The sequence below is a fragment of the Suricata suricatta genome, chromosome 16, assembly GCF_006229205.1.
Source record: "Suricata suricatta isolate VVHF042 chromosome 16, meerkat_22Aug2017_6uvM2_HiC, whole genome shotgun sequence".
Taxonomy (NCBI): domain Eukaryota; kingdom Metazoa; phylum Chordata; class Mammalia; order Carnivora; family Herpestidae; genus Suricata; species Suricata suricatta.
Genome location: NC_043715.1, coordinates 50,516,008 through 50,537,580, shown reverse-complemented (window position 1 = coordinate 50,537,580; position 21,573 = coordinate 50,516,008). Strand labels below are relative to the sequence as shown.

Genomic DNA, 21,573 nt, shown 5'->3' with positions numbered 1-21,573 from the left:
TCAGGGGGCGCCTGGGTGGCTCAGTCAGTTAAACCTCCGACTTCGGCTCAGGTCAGAGCTCACGTTCGTGGGTTCGAGCCCCACATCAGGCTCTGTGCTGACAGCTAGCTCAGAGCCTGGAGCCTGCTTCAGATTCTGTGTCTCCTTCTTTCTCTGCCCCTCCCCCCTCACGCTCTGTCTCTCTCTGCATCAAAAATAAATAAAACATTAAAAAAATAAATTAAAAAAAAATAAACAAGATGATCAGGCAAGACCTCTGTAAGGAGGGGACATCGGAGCTGAGACCTGAGGTCAGGAGTCGTTTCAGTGCTGGGAGAAGGGGAAACTCAGGGCTCCGGAGAACAAGCCCAGGTTGTCTGGAGGAACAGACAGAAGGGCCAGTGTGGCTGGAGGGAGTGGTAGGAAGGGAAACCAAAGAAGGCCCTTTGAAGAACTAGGGGAGGAGTTTGGATTTTATTCTAAGTGCGGTGACCAGCCGCTGGAGGGTTTTAAGCAGAAGAGCAGCCCCGGGAACTTAATATTAACTATTTGTTATTATTATTATTGCTTATTGTTGCATTACTGAATTAGGGTGGGGCTGGTTACTATGTCCCTGGGTCTCTTGGAAGGTCTAGGGGCTAGTGATAAGTGAGGGACAAGGGACCAGGTGTCTGGGGTCCTGATAGAGAATTGAGTTGGGAGAACTGAAATTCTCGGTTCCTACAAGGGAAGGAAATTGGCTGATGGGATGTCTGGTATCTTGATGGCACAGGAGGGCGGAGGGTCAGCTCAGCTCCCTGAAGGGGTGAGGGCTGGGCAGCTCAGTGACAAGGGGGTACTCAGGAGACCCAAGAGCTGGGGCACCAGTATGGCGTCTATAGAGGCACGTGGGGTGCATTCCAATCCAAGGCGCCGACACTCATTAGCTGAGTCTTTGGACAAGTTACTAATAACCTCTCCAAGTCTGTTTATATGTAAAACAGGGATAATAATAGTACATCATAGGGTTTTTCTTAGAGTGTCTGGCACATAGTATGTGCGTGTTACACCAAGCGTCGGAACCCTGAATGGACGTAGTATTGGGGGACTCTAGTTCAAGGTCTCTAGGCTTTGGGCAACGGGAAAATTCTTGGGTCCATTGGGCTCCAAGGCTAAATAGTTGGGAGTACAAAATGAGGGTCCCTGGGGGGTGGGGAATAAGTAGTCCCAAACTTAAGTCTTTGAGAAGGACGAAGACGGGGGGGGGGGGGGGGGGGGGGGGGGGGGGGGGGGGGGGGGGGGGGGGGGGGGGGGGGGGGGGGGGGCAGGGTCACTGAAGGAGAAAATGACGCTGGAGGGTCACGTGCTCTTCATGGAGCTCAGGCAAAGGGAACAAGACTGGCCCGGGAAGGAGTCTGGAAACCAGGGGCTAGGGAGATGGACATGTGAGTGAGCAAGGTGGAAAACAGGAGTCTAGGACACGAAATCCAGTTCCCGGAGTGGCACGAGCGCCCGACTCGGCGACCTTGGGAACGCAGAGGAGGCCCCTCGTGCTAGGAGCCCGTGGAAGGGGGAGAATCAGGGAGCCCCAGGGCGGTAACGGGATCTCCCCGTCCTGGGCCTCCAAGGCTTCCAGCTGAGCTCAGCGCCCGCGGGCTGCTTCCGCCCACAGGAAACCGCAGGCTTCGGGCACACCCAGCCGGCAGGGAGCTGCGCCCACTACCCGCCCACTCCGGGGGGGCCCACGCGGGCAGCGGCCTGCAGCCGAGGGGGCGTGGCCAGACGGGGCGTGGCCGGAAGCGGGGGCGTCCCCAAGAGCCCGAGGTCCCGCCTCTCAATGCGCGGACCCAGCGGGCAAGGAGTTTTAGGCGGCTTCGCCCAAAGCCGTTGGCCGCGCATGCGTAGTGAGTCACTGCTAGGACCTGAGTTGTTGGTGGGCGTTCCTCCCTCTCCCAAACTCCCGGCATCGGTACCGTCTTCCTGCTCATGACTCTTCAAACAACGTGGTCTTAAGACACGTATCTCTAGGGCCTCGTCCCGAAGGACGTCGGCCTAACTCCAAAGCCTTCCAGACGTTTCCTCCCAGTCTTGGCTCCATAGGGTCTTTCGGCTTCTGCCTCTCCCTCCCGAAAACACAGCCCACCCCTCAGAGCCCCTCGCTCCGGGTAGGCGTCTTCCTACCGCAGGTCCGTGAAGCTGCTGCCTTTGCAGGTACCCGGGCCCCTCCCATCGGCAGCCCTCTCCCCATAGCCCCACTCCTCGCTACTCCCCGCACCTCTTCCCTCCACATGTAGTCGTGCTCCTACCACCCGTTCCAAACCCCGCTGGCCCTGCCAGCCCGCCCTTTACAGGTCTCCCTGCCCCCGGAAGCCCTGAAGCCCCGCCCTCAGGACACACCCAGTTCCCCTTCTCACAGGCCCTCTGCCCCGCCCCTCGCAAGGCTCACAGCTCCGCCCCTCGCAGGGCTCCCCGCCTCCCCGCCCGTCTCTTCACAGCCTGCCAAGTCTCCTGAGGTCTCCTGAGGTCTCCGGGCCGCCTTGGCCCCTCCTCCCCAGCCTCCCCGCCCATGGCCCCTCCTCCCCGACCGCCCCTCCCACGGCCACTTCTTGAGGCCTCCGTCCCACCCCTGCCGCTGTCCTCAGGTCTCATTGGCCCTTTATCTCCCCAGTAACCACACCACAACAGTGAGCTTGGAGAACAAGGACAGGTCAGACACTCCAGCAGGTAGGGACAGGGCTCGCTCGCCACAGCCGGCCGGGGTTTCCCCCTCCTCCCTGTCCTCTTCCCCAAACAGCCATGTCTCAGAGACAGCGAGCGCCCTGGGGACCTGTCCCTCGCGCCAGAGTCAGAGTGGAAACCCAAGGCAGGGCATGTGAGAGGTGGGAGATCGGGAGGGACGTGGGGAGAGGCCTGAGAGGTGCTCACTACAACTCATGGGAGGCATTGAGACCCAAACAGAGGCCAGAGTTGTTTGTGGAGTCACTTTCCAATTCCCTTGCTGTTCGCCCCACCCTCTTTCCAGCGCCCCCTCCTGTCTGTCAGGTGGGGTTCCTGTGTCACCCCTGCAGGAGCCCCACCCTCTTTGGCCAAGATGCCTTTGGGACTCTCTGCAGGGAGCATCCGCTCCAATGATGGAAGGGAGGCCTTCCTGGAGAGAATGGGTAATTCAGACGCTCTTGCTTCCCCCCCCCCCCATTCACTCCTCAGTTTTCCCAAGTTGTTAGAACTGTGCTGCGGGACACGTGGGGGTGAGAGAGTGGGCAGGGAGGCCTCCCCGGGGAGCCGTCTGGCGGGGGACACACATGCATGGGAATGGAGGTGGAGAAGGGCAGATGGATAGGCCAAGCCTGGAAGGCTTCCTGCAGGAGGAGAAGTTTGCCTGGAGCTTGGAACTCTTCCCAAGAGTTGTCTATGGGAGAAGGAAGGGACAAGCGTTTGTTTCAGCAGAGAGAATGTGTGGCTAGAACAGGGTTTCTCAGCCTCCACACTGTCGGCGCTCGGGGTCAGATCATTCTTTAGTCATGGGGACTGTCCCGGGCATTGTAGGACATCCGTGATCTCTATCCATTACATGCCAGGAGCACCCTACCCACCCTGTCCCCATATCCTGACAATCAGAAGTGTCTCCAGACCTTGCCAACTGTCAGCGCACACAGAATCACTCGTTGAGAACTAGCTGGGCCTTGGGAGGTGGGGGGCCAGACCAGAGGTGGGGGACCAGGAGGTGGACCAGACTGGAGAGGTGATTAGGCTCAGGTTACATGGGGCCTTGAACACCAGGCCGAGGAGCTGCGGGTTTGTCCTCGGGCCCTGGAGCTCCCCTCTGGGTATAGAAAGACGTTCCCTGGCTGTGAAGGGAGGCTGTGTTGGGGAGGAGAGTGGGGTGATGGTCCCGGCAGGACAGGATGAGGCCTGAGCTTGGAAAATGGGCTGAGAGTGAGGAGGCTGGAGGACAGAACTGAAGGGGAGAGGGGGCGCAAGACTGCGGTCCCCAGGTCTTGGCCCCAAGGTCCAGATCCTCTGTGGCGCGCGCACTGAGCACCGTGACGCCTTCCAGGAGCGCCCTCTAGCGGGGAGGCGGATGTGTGCCCAAACCGGGCGTAGACGTGGGTTTAGGGGGAAAACCCTGAGATCAGCCTGGGGTCCGCGAGCACCAAGGGGCGAGGTGGCGTGAGGGATACGGGAACCGCGGTGCAGTGCTGGAGGGCTCTTGGGGACTGGGTCGGCCTTTCAACTGCAGTTTGTGGGAGCCAGAATTCCTAAGCCCTGGAGAGGAAGGGGCTGGGGCCCGGATCCCTCCTGAGCCCCGTTGGCTGGTCCCACCTTCAGCGGACTGGGAGCTGAGCCAGCTGCAGCGGCAGTGCGAAGCGATGGAGGGCGAGAGGCAGGCTTACAATAAGGCAGTCCAAGGGCGCATCAACAAGCAACTGTGAGCGCTGTGCCTAGACCCGGGGCTGGGGAGGAAGGGGGCCCTTAAAGGGGCGGGGGAGGGGCGCCTCCTGGGTCGAAGAGGGGAAAGGGCAGGCCCCCCGGCTGGGCGTTAGTGATTCTGAGACCCTGCCCCTTGCCCCTTGCTCTCCACATCCCGGCGTGGCCAGGGAGGAGATCCAGCGCCTGGAGGGGGTGCGGGATACACTCCAGGCGCAGATCAGCGTGGCCCAGAGCCAGGCCAAGCGGCTGCGGGACAACCAGAAGCTGGAGAACATGGGCCATCTGCTGAAATGTCGCGTCCAGGTGCAGGCTGAGATTGAGGAGCTGCAGGAGCAGACCCGAGCCCTGGACAAGCAGGTGGGTTCGGGGACCAGACTCTGTGGACTGGGACGGCTTTGAGCCTTGGCTTCCTGGTCCGAACATGGGCTTATTGAAAGCAATCCACGGAGGAAAGTTCTATTCAGATCTAACGGGAATTAGGGGTGTTAGTGCTTTGCATGGTTGGTCCCACACCTCCCACAGCGGAGCTGGGGCGGTTCAAGGGGAAAGAGAGCCTCATTTTCTGACATCAGCAAAACCTGCACTGGATTCCTGGCCCTGCGTGTCCCAGCTGTGTGACCACTGGCAGGTCTTAGACCTCTCTGGGCCCTAGTTGTTTCATCTGCAAAAAGGGAGTGTGGGTAATGCAGCCGTGTTGACATGGGTCTCTAATGCCACCTGCCCCAAGATCTTGACCTTGGACACAGTGTGACTTTTCCAGGTCAGGGTTCTTTCAGGATTCTGTGGCCAAGAACATCCTGAGGCAGTTCGTACGCCTGTGGATGTAAACACACACGTATACGTGAGGCAAACTTTCACCAGGGAAGAGTTATGTTTTTCCAGGTGGGATTCATTCTTCTATTTTCTGTTCTATTCTTCATTAAAAAAAAAAAAAAGAAAAGAAAAGAAAAAGAAAAAAGTCGCTTCCCTAGACCAAGTGATTTCTTGCACACGGTTGGGTCGCAAACAGGAGTGTGACGGGGGCTTATCTTGGTGATCTGTATTACTTTCCTATTGTTGCTGTAGCAAATTCCTGCAGACTTGGTGGGTTAAAATAATCCAGATCAGTTATCGTACGGTGCTGGAGGACAGAAGGCTGACATGGGTCTCCCTGGGGCTAAAGCCCAGAGTATCAGCGGGCACCCTTTCTTCTGAAGGCTGTTTTCTGGACCTTTCCAGCGCCTAGAGGCTGCCTCTGTTTCTTGGCTCGTGGCTCCTTTCTGTATCAGCTAGGCCAGCAATGGCCGGCTGAGTCTTTCTTATGTCCGGTCTCTCTGACCCTCTGCTTTTGTCATTTCCTCTCCTGTCCTGAGACTGATTTTCCTGCTCCCTTCTTTTTATTAAATTTTTTAAAATGTTTATTTATTTTCGAGAGAGACAGAATGTGAGTGGGGGAGGGGCAGAGAGAGCGAGAGGGACGCACAGAATCTGAAGCAGGCTCCAGGTTCGGAGCTGTCAGCACAGGGCCCGACGCGGGGCTTGAACTCATGAACTGTGAGATCATGACTTGAGCCGAAGTCAGATGCTCAACCGACGGAGCCACCCAGGTGCCCCTACCACCTTGTTTTCTTACATTTGACTTGCAATCAGTTTGTCTGTTCAGCTCTCGGTAGCACCCGGATCTTGCCTTTGGGGTGCTGAATTCTGATTCACACACGCCAGACTTTGGGCTGTTTCAGGGCAGGTCGCTGGCTGAGTGGGTGCTGGCTGCTTGAACTGGTTTTCCTTCCTCTTGCAGAGAAAGTCGCCAGAGTCGGGCCCCAGCAGGGTGATCTTATTATCTTGGCCCCATGGGTTCCTGTGTCCTAACAAACTTGATTGTGGAAAACCACAGATCAGGTGGGGGTTGGGTCTCTAGAATAGAGCTCTGCGAAGTTCCCTATAAAGTCGAGAAAACTTTAGAATATGAAAGGAGCTATAAAATATTATTTTCAAAGAAGCCACAATGAAATGGACAGCGGACGTCTTAAAAGAAATACTGGAAGTCAGAAGATAGGTTATGCCCTCACTGTTCTGGGAGGGAAAGCTGGCAACTTAGAGTCTTATACCCAATGAAAATGTCATCCATGAATGAGAGAGAATAGACATTTTCTGGATATATATAGATATAGATAGATAAGTAGATAGATAGACTTAGACATAGTTTTTCTCAAAGTATATGGGTTAATGGACCGACTTTTAAAACCTCCAATCTACTACCGAATGCTACTTGTATAAGGCTTTTGCCTTGGCGCACACGTTCAGAATTGTCCCCAAACACGCACAGTTTCTGATGCTTGCTTAAATTCTGTCTCTCCCTTTCTGAGCCTATCATATCAGAGGCTAATGACAGACAGCTCTTGGACTTGCACTAGTTTATAGCACCCACTGGTCTACGTAGGAAATAAAAAAATAGGGGCACCAGGGTGGCTCGGTCGGTTAAGCGTCTGACTTCAGCTTGATCTCACAGTTTGTGGGTTCGAGCCCCACGTGGGGCTCTGTGCTGACGGCTCAGAGCCTGGAGCCTGCTTCAGATTCTGTGTTTCCCTCGCTCTCTGCCTCTCCCCTGCTCATGGTCTGTCTCTCTCACTATCTCTCTGTCTCTCAAAAATAAATAAATGTTTAAAAAAATAAAAAAAAAGAAAGGTATTTGATAAAAATCGGCATCCATTCATGCTAAAACCTCTTAGAAAGTCACAAGGAATAAAAAGTCATTTCCTGGATTTGGTAAAGTGCAACTATAAAACATCTACAGAAAATACCGTAGTTGAAAGTGAAACATGAAAAAAATGGTCTTTGAGATCAGTAACAATACAAGAATGTCAGTGAGCACCACGCCTGTTTAACATTGTGCTGGAGGTCCCATCCAGTGCAGTGCGGCCAGGAAGAGAAAAAAAATGTAAACATTGGAGAGGAAGAAATGAAGTTGTCATTGTTTGTAGAGGATGTATTTGTGTACACAGAAGATCCAGAAGAATCTAACACTAACGTTTTGTAATTAACAAGGTATTTTAACAATGTGGCTGGATTCAGAATTAATGTTCAAAGTTGGTATTTCCCTGTATTAGCAATACCCCTTATAAAAGAAAAGAAGAAAATACACGTTTATAATAGGCAAAAGAAGTACCCAAGAAGAAATCTAACAGAAGTGTGCAAGCCCTCTGTGGAGTAAACTGTATAATTTAACTGAAGGATATTAAAGAAGAGCTTAATAAACAGAGAGATCTATCCATGGATCGGAAGAGTTAGTGTCTTAAAATGCCAGTTCCCAAAATTATTTATAGATTCAATGTAATCCCAACCAAAAGATCTTTTTTATTTATATTTATTTGAAACATTTTTTTAATGTTTATTTATTTTTGTGAGAAAGAGAGGGAGACAGCGCGAGCAGGGGAGGGGCAGAGAGAGAGGGAGACACAGAATCTGAAGCAGGTTCCAGGCTGTGAGCTGTCAGCACAGAGCCCGACGCGGGGCTTGAACCCACGAACCATGAGACCATGACCCGAGCCAAAGCTGGACGCTCAACCGACTGAGCTGCCCAGGCGCCCCTGAAAGTCTTTTTTAAATGGATGAACTTGGCAAGCAGATTCAGAGGGTTCTATGGGAGTACAGTGGACAAGATGACAGACTGACTTAAAAGAAAAAGAACAATGTGACAGGATTAACTGTATCCCTTATCAGGATTGATTATAAAATTCTTGTAACTGATGAGGGCTAATCAGGTGAATCAATGGGACAGAGGAGAGAGTCCTGAAGGAGCCCAATGCACATGTGGACATTTGACTCCCGACTTCAGGACAGGGGAAAAGAGGACTCTGATAACGGTGCCGGATGTTCTACTGTGAGATGAAACGGGACCCTTCTCTCTCCTCCAATGCCCATAACTAACTCCAGATGCATCAGATGTCTGTGTGACAGTGGGGAAGGATTTCTTTCTTTCTTTTTTTTCATTTATTTATTTTTGAGAGACAGAGTGAGATAGTGCACAAGTGGAGGAGGTGGAGAGAGAGAAGGAGACACAGAATTGGAAGCGGGCTCCAGGCTCTGAGACAGTATTCAGCACAGAGCCGGACGTGGGGCTGGAACCCATGAACCGTGAGATCATGACGTGAGCCGAAGTCAGATGCTCAGCCAACTGAGCCACCCAGGCGCCCCAGGAAAGATTTCTTAAATAAGTTATAGAAGTCTCTACTTGTAAAGGAAAAGACTGTTATTTCCCAAGACTTTAAGGTTAGTACCTTCTGTTGAAAGAAACATAAAGAGTGTGCAAAGAAAGTCCTGGAATGGAAATTTATTTGCAACGCGTATCGCTGACAAAGGACTATTACCCAGAACATATAAGGAGCTCCTACAAATCATGGAGAGTCAGTCCAATTTTCAAAAAAATAGTCAAAGGATTTGAGCTGACGCATCACAAAATCAGAGATTCAGATGTCCAGTCAATGTAGGAATTACTCATCACTCATTAGTGATCAGAGAAAGGCGGAGGGAAATCCCAATGAGGTTCCCTCGGACGCTCATCAAATTTTCAAACATCAGTGTCCGAAAATACCAAGCGCTGGGGAGAAAAGGAGCAAGTGGGGACTCCTAATGAACTGTGGGCGGGGACATAAACTGTCACATGTATTCCCAAAAGTCTGTCCCCCCATCATCTGTGACAGTTAAAGATAGACCTAACCTGAGATTCAGGGTCACGCCTGCTCGGCACGGTCACGAGGGACAATAGGGGATAGGAGACAGCTCCATCTTGGCATGACAGCGTCTCACACGTCTTCCTTGGGCACCCAGGAACTCCGTCTCAGCGCCTCCAGCTGGGTGCTGCTGTGCACGTGGGTGGGTGTTGCCCACCTCGGCCGAGGGGACGCCATGCACAAGCTGTAACAGCTCATGAAGATAGCATCTAAGTCGAAACCCCCACTCGGTTATAAGAAACACCCCACAGGGAAGCCAGTCCTGCCCACGTGGGCTCTTGCGATCTATGAGCCCAACTCACCGCCCTTTTCTTTTGTTATTTTATTTATTTTTTCTTTTCTTTTATAGTTTGCTGTCAAGTTGGTTTCCATGTAACACCCAGCACTCATCCTGACAAGTGCCCTCCTCCACGCCCCTCACCCCCTCCCCCTCCCCCTCCCCATCAGCCCTTTGTTCTCAGTGTTCACGAGTCTCTCATGGTTTACCTCCCTCCCTCTCCCCAAATATTTTTATCCCCTTTCCCTGCCCCCACGATCCTCTGCTAAGTTTCTCCTGTTACACTTCTGAGTGAAAACATATGGTGTCTGTCCTCTGCCTGACTTATTTCACTTAGCATGACACCCTCAAGGTCCATCCACGTTGTTACAAATGGCCAGATTTCATTCTCACTGCCACGTAGTACTCCATTGTATAGATAAACCACATCTTCTTGGCCCACTCATCAGGTGATGGACATTTAGGCTCTTTCCATGATTTGGCGATTGTTGACAGTGCTGCTGTGAACATTGGGGTACACGCGCCCCTATGCATCAGCACTTCTGTATCCCTTGGGTAAATCCCTAGCAGTGCTATTTCCAGGTCCTAGGGGAGTTCTGTTAATTTTTTGAGGACCCTTCACACTGTTTTCCAGAGCGGCTGCACCAGTTTACATTCCTACCAACAGTGTAGGAGGGGGCCCGTCTCTCCACACCCTCGCCAGCATCTATAGACTCTTGATTTGTTTATTTTAGCCACTCTGACTGGCGTGAGGTGGTATCTCAGTGTGGTTTTGATTTGTATTTCCCAGATGATGAGTGACGCTGAGCATCATTTCATGTGTCTGTTAGCCATCGGGATGTCCTCTTCGGAGAAGTGTCTGTTCATGTCTTCTGCCCATTTCTTCACTGGATTATTTGTTTTTCAGGTGTGGACTTTGGACTCACCGTCCTTTTAGTCCGATGTAGTTCAGCAATCAGGTCATTTTTTAATAAACACTGTTGCCAGGGAACAGAGCTGGCATCCCATAGTTACCCTAACCCAGCACGTTCCCATGGAAACGGTGTCAGAAGAAAGTAAGCCAGAGTCACCTTCTAAGGGAAAACAGGCTTAGATCTATGGTTAAATCTTCTCCCAGCAAGCGCACTTCTGAGCACGGGCCCCAGGACCAGGGTTCACGTAAAGGGGTGTTGAAAGAAAGCATTATTCATCCCGATCAGCTCCAAACTGGAAATGACCCAAATGCCCATCAATATGTGAATGAATAAATAAATTGTGGTATATTTGCACACTGAAGTAGTATACAGCCATGAAAAAGAACGAATCGATTACAGCCGCAAGGGTGAGTCTAACACAAATATAAAGCACACAGATGGTGGGGCGCCTGGGCGGCTCAGTGGGCCACACGACCGACTCTTGGTTCCACCTCAGGTCATGATCTCATGGTCATGATCCCCACACTGCCCAGAGTCTGCTTGGGATTCTCTTTCTCCCTCCCTCTCTTCCCCTCCCCCACTTGCACTGCCTCTTTCAAAATAAATACCCTTAAATAAATAGAGAAAACAATACAAAATAAAGCCCATACAGGTAGCATGATTTCATTGATGTAAAATTCAAAATCAGGCCAAGCGCAACTTTTGTTGAGGGGTGTGTACGTGGGTGATAAAACCACAAAGTAAAAACATGAGTTTCACATAAGAAAGTGTGGTAAACAGAATAATGATTCCTCTAAGATGTCCACATCCTAATCCCGGGACCCTGCGAGTACGTCACTTGACGTGGCAACAGAGACTCTGCAGAGGTTTAAGGATGTTGAGAAGAGGAAGTTCCCTGGACGGTCCGGGTGGGCCCACGGTCATCTCAAGGGTCCTTATAAGGGACAGGTCAGAATCAGAGACGTTGATGCGATGATGGAGAAGGAAGGTGTGAAGAGGAGGAGCGGGGGTTGGAGGGGCCACGAGCCAAGGAATACCTCGGTCTCGGAATCCAGCCTCTACCGGAATTCTCCCCTGGAGCTTCCAGAAGGAATTCAGCCTGGCTGACACCTTGATTTGCCGAATCCAGTGAAACTGGTTTCAGACTTCCGACCTCCAGAAGTGTAAGAAAAAAGTTCATTGAGTTTTTTTTAATGTTTTTTAATTTACTTTTGAGAGACAGAGAGAGACAGTGCGAGCAGGGGAGGGTCAGAGAGAGAGGGAGATACAGAATGTGAAGCAGGCCCCAGGCTCTGAGCTAGCTGTCAGCACAGAGCCTGACACGGTGTTCGAACCCATGAACTGTGAGATCATGACCTGAGCCAAAGCCGGACGCTTAACTGACTGAGCCACCCAGGTGCCCCTCGTTGAGTTTTAAGCCAATAACTGTGTGGTGCTTTGTTACAGCAGCAAAAGGAACTGACAGAGGCAGGGTTGTGGTGCGTCTGGAGAGCAAGGTAGGGGTGAGGGGGGGTGCGTCCACCGTGCTCTCTGTGTTCTGGTTCTTGACCTGGCTGGTGGTCAAGTTGTATGTACATCATCTATGGGCTTTTCTGTGCACGGTGACTTTTTTCTAAAGTTTATTTATTTATTATTGAGAGGGAGACAGAGAGAGGCATAGAGAGAGGGAGGGAGAGAGAGTCCCAAGCAGCCTCCATGCTGTCAGCGCAGAGCCCGTTGCAGGGCTCAAATTCACGAACCCGGAGATCAGGACCTGAGCCAAAACCAAGAGTTGGATGCTTAACCAACTGAGCCACCCAGGTGCCCCCACAGTGACATTTTTAAAAAGAAAAATAGGGGTGCCTGAGTGGCTCAGTCGGTTAAGCCTCCGACTTCGGCTCAGGTCAGATCTCACGTTCGTGGGTTCGAGCCCCACATCAGGCTCTGTGCTGACAGCTAGCTCAGAGCCTGGAGCCTGCTTCCGGTTCTGTGTCTCCTTCTCTCTCTGCCCCTCCCCTTATCATGCTCAGTCTCTCTCTGTATCAAAAATATATAAAACATTAAAAAAAAAAATAAAAAAATAAAAAGAAAAATAACGATGTCAGCCATCACAGGCCTAAATGTAAAATATAAAACTATAAAACTTTAAGGGGCACGTGGGTGGCTCAGTCGGTCAAGTGTCTGACTTTGGCTCAGGTCATGATCTCACGGTTTGTGGGTTTGAGCCCCGCATCGGGCTCTGTGCTGACAGCTCAGAGCCTGGAGCCTGTCTTTGGATTCTGTGTCTCCCTCTCTCTCTGCCCCTCCCCTGCTCTCACTCTGTGTCTCTCTTTCTCTCTCAAAAGTAAACATTAAAAAAATATTTTTTTAACTATAAAACTTTTAGAAGGAAATAGGAGAAAAGCTTTGTGAGGTTGGCTTAGGCAAAGATTTCTTTCTTTCCTTTCCTTTCTTTCTTTCTTTCTTTTTTTTGGATTATGCAAAGATTTCTTAGCTACATCACCAAAAGTGTGATCCATAAAAGGACAAATTGATGATCCAGACTCCATAAAATTAAAAAACTTCTCTTCAAAAGGTACTGTGGAGGGAATGACAAGCTGAGCCCCACAGCGGGAGAGAATATTTGCGAAGGGCACAGCTGATAAAGAACTTGAATCTGGAATTTACCAAGTACTCTCAATAAGAAAACAGAGGATCCAATCAGGAAAAACTGGTGGAAGCCTAGAACAGTCACTTCACCCCAAAACATAGAAGATGGCCGCAAGCTCGTGGAAGACACTCAGTGCTGTTAGTCACTGGAGGAGTGCAAACTAAAGTCACGAGAAGTGTCTACACGCCATTTTAGAACGGCTTGGGCCACAAAGACCTGGCCCAGCGTTGGCCAGGGTGCGGAGGAACTGGAGCTCTCACAGCCTGCCGGCCGGGATGTAAACAACACGGACACTTTGAAAACCACTTTGGCAGTTTCTAAAAAACGTAAACGTACCCTAACCAAACGAATCAGACATTCTACCTCCTAGATATTTACCCAAGAGGAAAGGAGGCATATGTTCATACAAAGACTTGTAGGTGAATCTTCGTAACAGCTCTATTTGTGGAAATCAAGATGGGAACCAACCCAAATGTCCACCAGAAGGTGAATGGATAAAGAAGTTGTGGTACGTCCATACACTGGAAAGCTACTCACCAATGGAAAAGAATGGGCTATTGATAAACCCAGCAATGTGGATGAATTTCAGAATAACTGTTCTGAGTGAAAGAAGCCAGACCCCTCCCCCTCGGAAAGAGTATACACTATGAGATTCCATTGATCGATTGATTGATTAAAACATTTTTTTATGTCTTTATTATTTTATTTTGAGAGACAGAGGGTGAGCGGAGGAGGGGCAGAGAGAAAGGGAAACACAGAATCTGAAGCAGCTCCAGGCTCTGGGCTGTCAGCACAGAGCCCTACATGGGACTCAAACCCACGGACTGTGAGATCATGACCTAAGCTGAAGTCTGACGCTTAACCAACTGAGGCACCCAGGTGCTCCTGTGATTTCCTTTACAAAACTCCTTAGTGACAGAAAACACATGGGTGACTGCCAAGGGGAGGGGGCTGTAGGAAGTAAGTGCACAGAAGAACAACAAAGGGAATGAGGAAACTTTTGGGGGCAATATGTTCACCAATCTTGATTAGGCAGTCTTATCAAATTGTATACTTTAAATAATGTAGTTTTCTTGTGTGCTATTTATATTTCAACAAAGCTGTCGGAAAAGTTTCCTACCTCATACCATATAAAAGCAGAAGTTCTGGGGCACCTGGGGGGCTCAGTCGGTTGGGCGTCTGACTCTTGATTTCGGCTCAGGTCATGATCCCAGGGTTGTGGGATCGAGCCTTGCATCAGGCTCCAAGCTGAGCTTAAGATTCTCTCTCTCTCCCCCTCTGCCCCTCCCCCCACGCATGCGCTCTCTCTCTCTCTCTCTCTAAAATAAAACAAACATAAATTCTAGTGTTTTTAGAGGCCCAAATGTGAAAAGCAAAATTCAGATATTTTTAAAAATTGGAGGAGAGTCTTCTAATCTTGGGAAGAATGTCTCAGCCGAGCGGGTCCTAAATTTTCCTTGTTCCCAGAACCGTTAATTTCTGAGTACCGTTTTTAGAACCTCTGACCTCCAGCAGTCAGCGGCCTGCCGCAAAACCAGACACCAGGGAGGAAGAATGCCCTGATTTATCGCATCGGCTGATTTTCACAACAAATACAGGTACCCCTGCTTTTCGAAAATGGCGCATTATCCCACTTGGGTTTTCAGAAGACCTGCGTTAGTGCCTGTTTTCACTAAGTGAAAGACGTCCGAGGAGCATTTGAACTTTTAAGAAAAAAAGGGAAAAAGGAGAATGAGCGCTCCGCGTTTGTTTCGCAGCGAGCTGTCAGAGGCAGCCTGCACCCCGAGCAGGGAGAGGGGACCCCCCTCAAGCTGCCTCCTGGGAACCGCTCAGTACGTCAGCATCCGGCTGCCAGAGCTTTGAACTGGGTCTGTCAGCATCTATGCTTTCTCGGTTTAGTTTGTGCAGCTGTTAGCAAAGTGTGTCCTGAAGTATCAGAGAAGCCTAAGAGAGGTTATTTTGGGGGGGGGGGCGGTCCGGGAGCCCTATACATGTTGTTTCCCATGCAAATTACTGGTCATCCCTTCCTTCTTCACTTTCCGGCGTTTGGGCTTATGAAGGGTCTCCTAGGAATGCTCGGCTTTCACATAAGGGTGAAACCCTCACGCTCATCCTAACGTGACCCTCAGTGGGTCGCACCCTGTGTAATACCCCCCCTTCAGGGGGGCAGAACCTGTGACCTGCTTCTGGCCGAGAAAATACAGCGTGAGGGGACGTCACTCCCTTCATTAGGTTACGCTATATAAGACTGTCCCTTGGGACGCAGGGGTGACTCAGTCAGTTGAGCATCTGACTTCGGCTCAAGTCATGATCTCACAGTTGGTGAATTCAAGCCCCGCATCAGGCTCTGTGCTGACAGCTCAGAGCCTGCTTCAGATCCTCTGTCTCTTTCTTTGCCCCTCCCCTGCTCTCTCTGTCTCTTACTCTCTCTCTCCCTCTCCTTCTCTCTCTCTCTCATACACACACACACACACACACACACACACACACACATAAAAACATCCCATAATAAAAAAAAAGCTGTCCCTTAGTAGAGGCGCCTGGGTGGCTCAGTCCATTAAGCATTCGACTTCGGCTCAGGTCATGATCTCACAGTTCATGGGTTCAAGCCCCATGTTGGGCTCTGCTGACAGCTGGGAGCCTGGAGCCTGCTTCCGATTCTGTGTCTCCCTCTCTCTGTGTCCCCTCCCTTGCTTGCGCTCTGTCTCTCAAAAATGAATATAAACATTAACATTAAAAAAATTTTTTTAACCCTGAAAATCCCCCCATGTTACTCCCTTTGAGTTTTCTGCATGCTCTGGGTGCCTGGGCAGATGAATGTTTTCCAGGGGACGCTGTAACAAGGAACCACAACCTTTGGGTGGCTTAAATGACAGGAATTTCTTGTCCCCTGGTTTTGTAGGCTGGGAATCCGAGACGGAAGCGTTGGAGGGTGGCGTTTTCCCTCTGTGCACTTCTAGGTCCAGATTTCCCCTTTGCATAACGACACCTGTCATACTGCCACATGACACCGTCCTGAGCTCATTTTAACTGATTGTCTGTGTAAAGAGCCTGTCTCCAAATACAGTCATGTTCCGAGGTGCTGGGAGCAGCACTTAAACCTGTGAATTTGGGGAGCAGGACACAATCCAACCCATAAGGTACACAAATCAGGAAACACAGTCTTAACCCATTCCACGTATTCATTTGACCTGCACGTGTTATTGAGAACCTACTGTGTGTGGGGCACACAAAAAAGACAGCATTCCACACTCACGGAGCTTCCCAGCTGACTGGGGAGACAGCGTGCCCCGGGTGAGTAAAGATGAACACGGAAATGAGGACAGGCTGGCAGCGGTTTCACGGATAACGAGCCCCAGGGAAGTAAGGGCACCAGGGGCTCACTCTTCTCTCTCCGTCTCTTGTCCGCACTTTGTCTATGGGCTTCATACTCCCAGGACCCCCTGCGCACGCGCCAGGGACTCTGACAGCGGAAGTCCTGGAGCCCCGCCCCTCCGCCTCATGCCTGTCCCCTAAACTATGGGGAGGGGATTCAGGCTGGCTCATCTTGGCTCGCATGTCCATCTTTAGCACAGTCACTGGGATTGTCAGAACCTGGGTCCCGCGGCTGGGTGGGCGGCTTGTTGTGCTGGGAAGCCAGAACCACGTGGAAAGGTGGGCACCCCCAGCAGGAGGATGGGACAGATGGCTGGGGTCCCAAGGATGGCAGATTGCAGCCACACCCACTCACTCTCTCTTGGTGCCTCAGTCCCTCCCACACTCAGCCAACAAACAGGTGCCATCCTCTCTCCTCCAGATCCAGGAGTGGGAGACCCGGATCCTTACCCACAGTAAGTCTGACAAGGCCCTGGGACTCGTCCTGGATCAGAAGGTCAAGATCCGGCGAAGGATCAAGACCCTAGAAGACCAGCTGGACCGGGTGAGGGCCAGCCTCTGGGCTGTCTCCAGACCTGAGCTCTGGGGGCTGGTGGGGAAAACTGAGCATGGGGTCCACCAGAAATGGTGGGCCAGATGCCTGGGGGGCGGGGGGAGTGCAGGCCTGAAACACTGAACTCCCCGCGAAGGATCAGGAGACACGATCCTGAGAGATGGAGGGTCCCCAAGGAAAGGAGACGGATGCCTGGGTCCTTGGGGAGGCGGGCGGCTGGGCAATGCTCTCAGGGTCCCCAAATTGGAAGCGGGCCCCACATGTGAAAAGTGCCGGCTTCTTGGCCAAGCCTGTGGAGGACGGAGACAGGCCAGGCCTCAGACGACTTTAGAGCTCCCCCTGCCCAGGTCACCTGTCGCTTTGACACCCAGCTGGTGCGGAACGCCGCCCTGCGGGAAGAGCTGGATCTCCTGTGCATTGAGCGGAACTGCTACTTGAATGTGGACCATCAGATGCAGAAGGTCGGTGGCCTTGAAGGGCGAGGGCCCCCTCGGCCCCGCTGGGGTAGGGAGAGGATTCAACCGAGGGACTCCGGCCTCAGGCCATAGGTTTGCTGCGGCCCAGAGGGAAGGGAGGCCTCGAAGTGTTCCAGGTGCCTCCAACAAAGAAAGGCAGCCTCACTTAGACTTGTGGAAGCCGGGGCGCCATTTTGAATATTATCAGCCAGAGCCATCAATGAGCAAGCAAGGCCTTTCCCATTCTATGCGTATTTCTGGAATCTTTGATGGTCTGTGAGGAACCTTCTCTTTCTCCTCCACCTTCCCTTTCCTGAAAGAAGAGCACAGAGAACTCTAGCTTCTACCAAGATTGATAATTTGCCATATTTACACACACACACACACACACGCTCTAATTGTTGTTTACTGAAAATGATCTATTATCACGACTGTCGAACTTTTGAGGGTGCACCGCACACACGATGGCCCTAGGAACTTCCGTGTGAATTTCCTAAGAATAAGACCGTTTTCCTACAGAAACCTGGGACAGTTACCCAAGTCAGGAACCTCGATGTTATTACGATCCTAAACAGTCGCTATTTAACGTTCTCTGGCCGTCCTAGTGATGATCCTTGCAGCCGATTTGATTTTCCTGCTCCAGGCTCCCAGCCGGGGTCCCACATCGCGGCTGGTTGTCCAGGCTCTGTTCAATCGGGAACCATCCCTTGGCCCGTCTGTAATGTTTATTTTTGAGAGAGAGCGAGAGAGCAGGGGAGAGGCAGAGAGGGAGGGAGACACAGAATCCGAAGCGGGTTCCAGGCTCCGAGCCGTCAGCACTGATGAACGTAGAAACCGTTAACAGCGGTTCCAAAACCAAAATTCTTCCTAAAGGTATTCCCGAGACACAGCATTTCTTCTCCACGTCTCCCACTTCGTCCACTCCCAGCCCATGTGGTTTCTGAGTTTCTTTTTGCAAAAGTAAATATGTTGTGCGTGTGCATGTATGTTTATATACATATAAACGTGTGCATGTACGTATATGTGTGTATTATATTAACAAGTTGCATTAACATTACACATATATGTGTGTATCTCTATTGTGTATACATTAATATATATGTACCCATTATATACATGTATATAATTATATACATACATATATCATTTCCTCCTTTCTCTCTCCTGAAAAAATGCTTTTTACCCATAATAACTGCAAAGACATGTCTTTGGAATTAGAAGATGGGTGTGGTCACAATGAGGAAATTCACACACATTTCTGAACTGGACCACAGAGTTAGGGAGGTGCCCTTAGGAATGTTCTGGAGTTGGGGCTTCCGGGGAGAAGCCCTCTGAGGCAGCGTTCAGGCCCAGCGGCCACCAAGGAGGAAGGTCCACACGTTTGGAAGGTGCGGGAGTCCGGTTCTTGCTGGGGAGGTAGGGGGGAGTCCATGTGTAAAGAAGGGCCCTACAGTGTGGAGGCCGTAAGAAAGTCATCGGTTTTGTTCTCTCGCAGGAAATCAGGCTCCTGGAACGCTCGGTAGGCGCCCTCATGGTCTCCTCTTCGGTCGCCTACAACGTCAGGTAGGGCCCGCTTTGGGGTGGAGCTCACACAGTCCGCTTTATACCGTAGGCAGTGGCGGGAGGGTTCAGAACTCCAGAAAGAGACTGTCGGAACCAGTTACGTACACATGGGGCCCCTTTCTCTCCTCCCAGTGATTTCCCAGTTCCTCGTGGCGAGGTCCCACTGCGGGTATGGATGAACCTCTTTGCCCCCCGTCTGTTCAGGGCGCAGAGCACATGGGGGGTGGGGAGAATGAACCAGGACAGTGAGTGCCCTGGCGCGGTGGGGCCTGGGAAGTGCCGCTGCGTGAGAGCAATTAGACTGTCACTTATCAGTATTGGCCGAGAGGGGACAGAGGTCCTCTCAGGCCACCTTCACATAGAGTCATGTTGTGCGGAGACCAGGAGCCCACGCTGTACATACTGGCCTCTATCCGGGGGTCCGTGCTCTCACTCCAGCTCTACTTTCTGAGCTTTGGCCCATTCTCTTGCTCCAAATGGTTTCTTCTATTCTATTCTAATTCTATTCTATTCTAATTCTATTCTATTCTATTCTATTCTATTCTATTCTATTCTATTCTATTCTATTCTATTCTATCCTATCCTATCCTATTCTATTCTATATAAGGAGCGCCTGGGTGGCTCACTCAGTTCAGAGTCCGATTTTGGCTCAGGTCATGATCTCACAGTCCGTGGGTTCAAGCCCGGCCATCTGCTTGATGGCTCAGAGCCTGGAGCCTGCTTCACATTGTGTCTCCCTCTCTCTCTGCCCCTCCCCTACTTGTACTCTGTCTCTCTCTCCTTCAAAATGTTTATTTTTGAGGAGAGAAAGCAAACAGGGGAGGGTCAGAGAGAGAATCCTAAGCAGGCTCCAGATGTCAGCACAGAGCCTAGCACAGGACTCAGTTTCACAAGCCATGAGATCATGACCTGAACCAAATGCATGAGTCGGTCGCTTAACCCACTGAGCCACGCAGGTGCTCAGTTTCCTATCTTCTATTTAGGATCTTGTTTCTCCCTCGTGACTTCCGCCTACTCAGGGTGCATGATAGCCCAGATCTATCTTATGGTTGCTGAGATATCTTCCTTTTTTGTTTTGTTTTGTTAAGATGCACATACTGGAATTTACCATTTTGAAGCGTACACACAATTCAGTGGCATTTGTGACACTCACAGTGTTGTGCGACTATCACTTCTTTCTTTTTTTTGAATTTGTAAGATGTTTTTGTTTATTTTTTAGAGAGAGAGGGAGACAGAGTGCAAGTGGGTGGGTGGAAGGGGCAGAGGGAGAGAGGGAGACACAGAATCCGAAGCAGGCTCCGGGCTCCGAGCTGTCAGTATAGAGCCCAATGCAGGGCTCGAACCCACCACCTGTGAGATCATGACCTGAGCCAGAGTCAGGAAGCTCAACCGCCTGAGCCCTCCAGGCGCCCACGCTGCTCCATTCTTAGCATTCACCAATTGAGTTTCTGAGGGAGAGAAGCCGCGTGGCCAGGCTCCCCCGTCCTGCCAGGCGCCATGAGTGACGGCCGGCTGGCCTTATCCGTGCCCTTGGATCTCAGGGCCACACTCCTCCGGCTGATTGCCTGGCCGGGTACCGGGACAAGGCCGTCTCATAAGACCTGTCACACCTGCCAGTGTGTCCAGCGCGTCCTTATTGGATGACTCAGGGCAGGTCACTTCTGCTCTCCTCTCCTGTGACATGACCATAATAAGGACGGCTGGGGCCGTCCTGGGGCTGCTGTTCTAGAAAGCTCTCCCTGCAGGGCCCGGCTCTCAGGATTTGAGCTCCCTCCTCCCTGTCCCTCAGGGAACAGGAGGCACAGGATGTATTGTGGGTCCCAGTCCCTGAGGAGAGCTGCCACCAGCACAGGGAGGTGTCACCAGGGCTGCTGTGTGCCCGGGGAGGCCTCCCACCCAGGAGGGTGACTTGAGTAGGCCTCACGGGCATCTGAAAAGAACAGGAAGCTGATGCTCACGCTGGAGGCGATCAGAGTTGGGACAGGTGTCAAGGTGGGAAGGAAAATGGCCCGTGGGCAGGGACCTGCAGAGCCTGGCCTGCTGTTCCCCTAACGACCCTCTGACCTTGGACCCTGTGACTTGTGAAATAGGTTTGGTAACCGGGAATTCATGCTGCACGGTGGGTAAAAGCTGAAGAGCCACGTTTTCAGATGAGCGGGCCACAAGAGGCTCAGGGGCTGAGGCTGCTCGAGTGTCCCCAATATGCTAACGTGTGGGCGATGTCACCTGTGTGTCCAACACGAGGCCCCAAACGGTCCAGGCCTCTCCCGTGTGCCATCATGCGGCCCCCAGACTCCGCCCGTTACCGTATCACCCGGTTTAAGCCCCCCCCACCCGGTGCAAGGACAATCTCCAACTGTTGCCACGGTTGTGTGCCCTGCAGCAGTACCCCTCCCCCCCCACAGAGGAGGGTCATCAGTCCCTTAGGGGCCCGGCCCCCCCCTGCCCTCATGCCACCCATCACCTGACTCCCTCCAGGAACCTAGAAAGGTTTCTGCCATTTTGTGACGGGGGGGGGGGGGGGGGGGGGGGGGAGTGGTCGCACAACCTGATTCTGCCTTATCCCTGGGACCGGCAAGCTGCCCCTCCCTCCCTGACCCCTGGGCTCGCCCCCCCACCCCAGAGAGGACACAAAGACCAAGCTGGCCCTGCTGCAGGAGAAGGCGGACAAGGAGGTGGCCCAGAACCAGACAGAGGTGCAGGCCCTGC

The 21,573-nt window shown here is 51.8% G+C and overlaps 1 protein-coding gene across 1 annotated transcript in view; it reads left to right on the top strand.

Moving 5' to 3' along the window:
- The first annotated feature begins 1,933 nt into the window (after positions 1–1,933).
- Positions 1,934–21,573, top strand: part of CCDC114 (coiled-coil domain containing 114) — a 24,712-nt gene continuing 5,072 nt past the window's right edge. Inside the window, exons 1-9 of the mRNA XM_029924339.1 lie at positions 1,934–2,169; positions 2,627–2,682; positions 2,981–3,119; positions 4,288–4,387; positions 4,557–4,746; positions 16,715–16,837; positions 17,194–17,307; positions 18,797–18,864; positions 21,488–21,566. Coding sequence (XP_029780199.1) covers positions 3,050–3,119; positions 4,288–4,387; positions 4,557–4,746; positions 16,715–16,837; positions 17,194–17,307; positions 18,797–18,864; positions 21,488–21,566 — 744 coding nt within the window. The 5' untranslated portion in view covers positions 1,934–2,169; positions 2,627–2,682; positions 2,981–3,049. The remainder of the gene's footprint in view (positions 2,170–2,626; positions 2,683–2,980; positions 3,120–4,287; positions 4,388–4,556; positions 4,747–16,714; positions 16,838–17,193; positions 17,308–18,796; positions 18,865–21,487; positions 21,567–21,573) is intronic.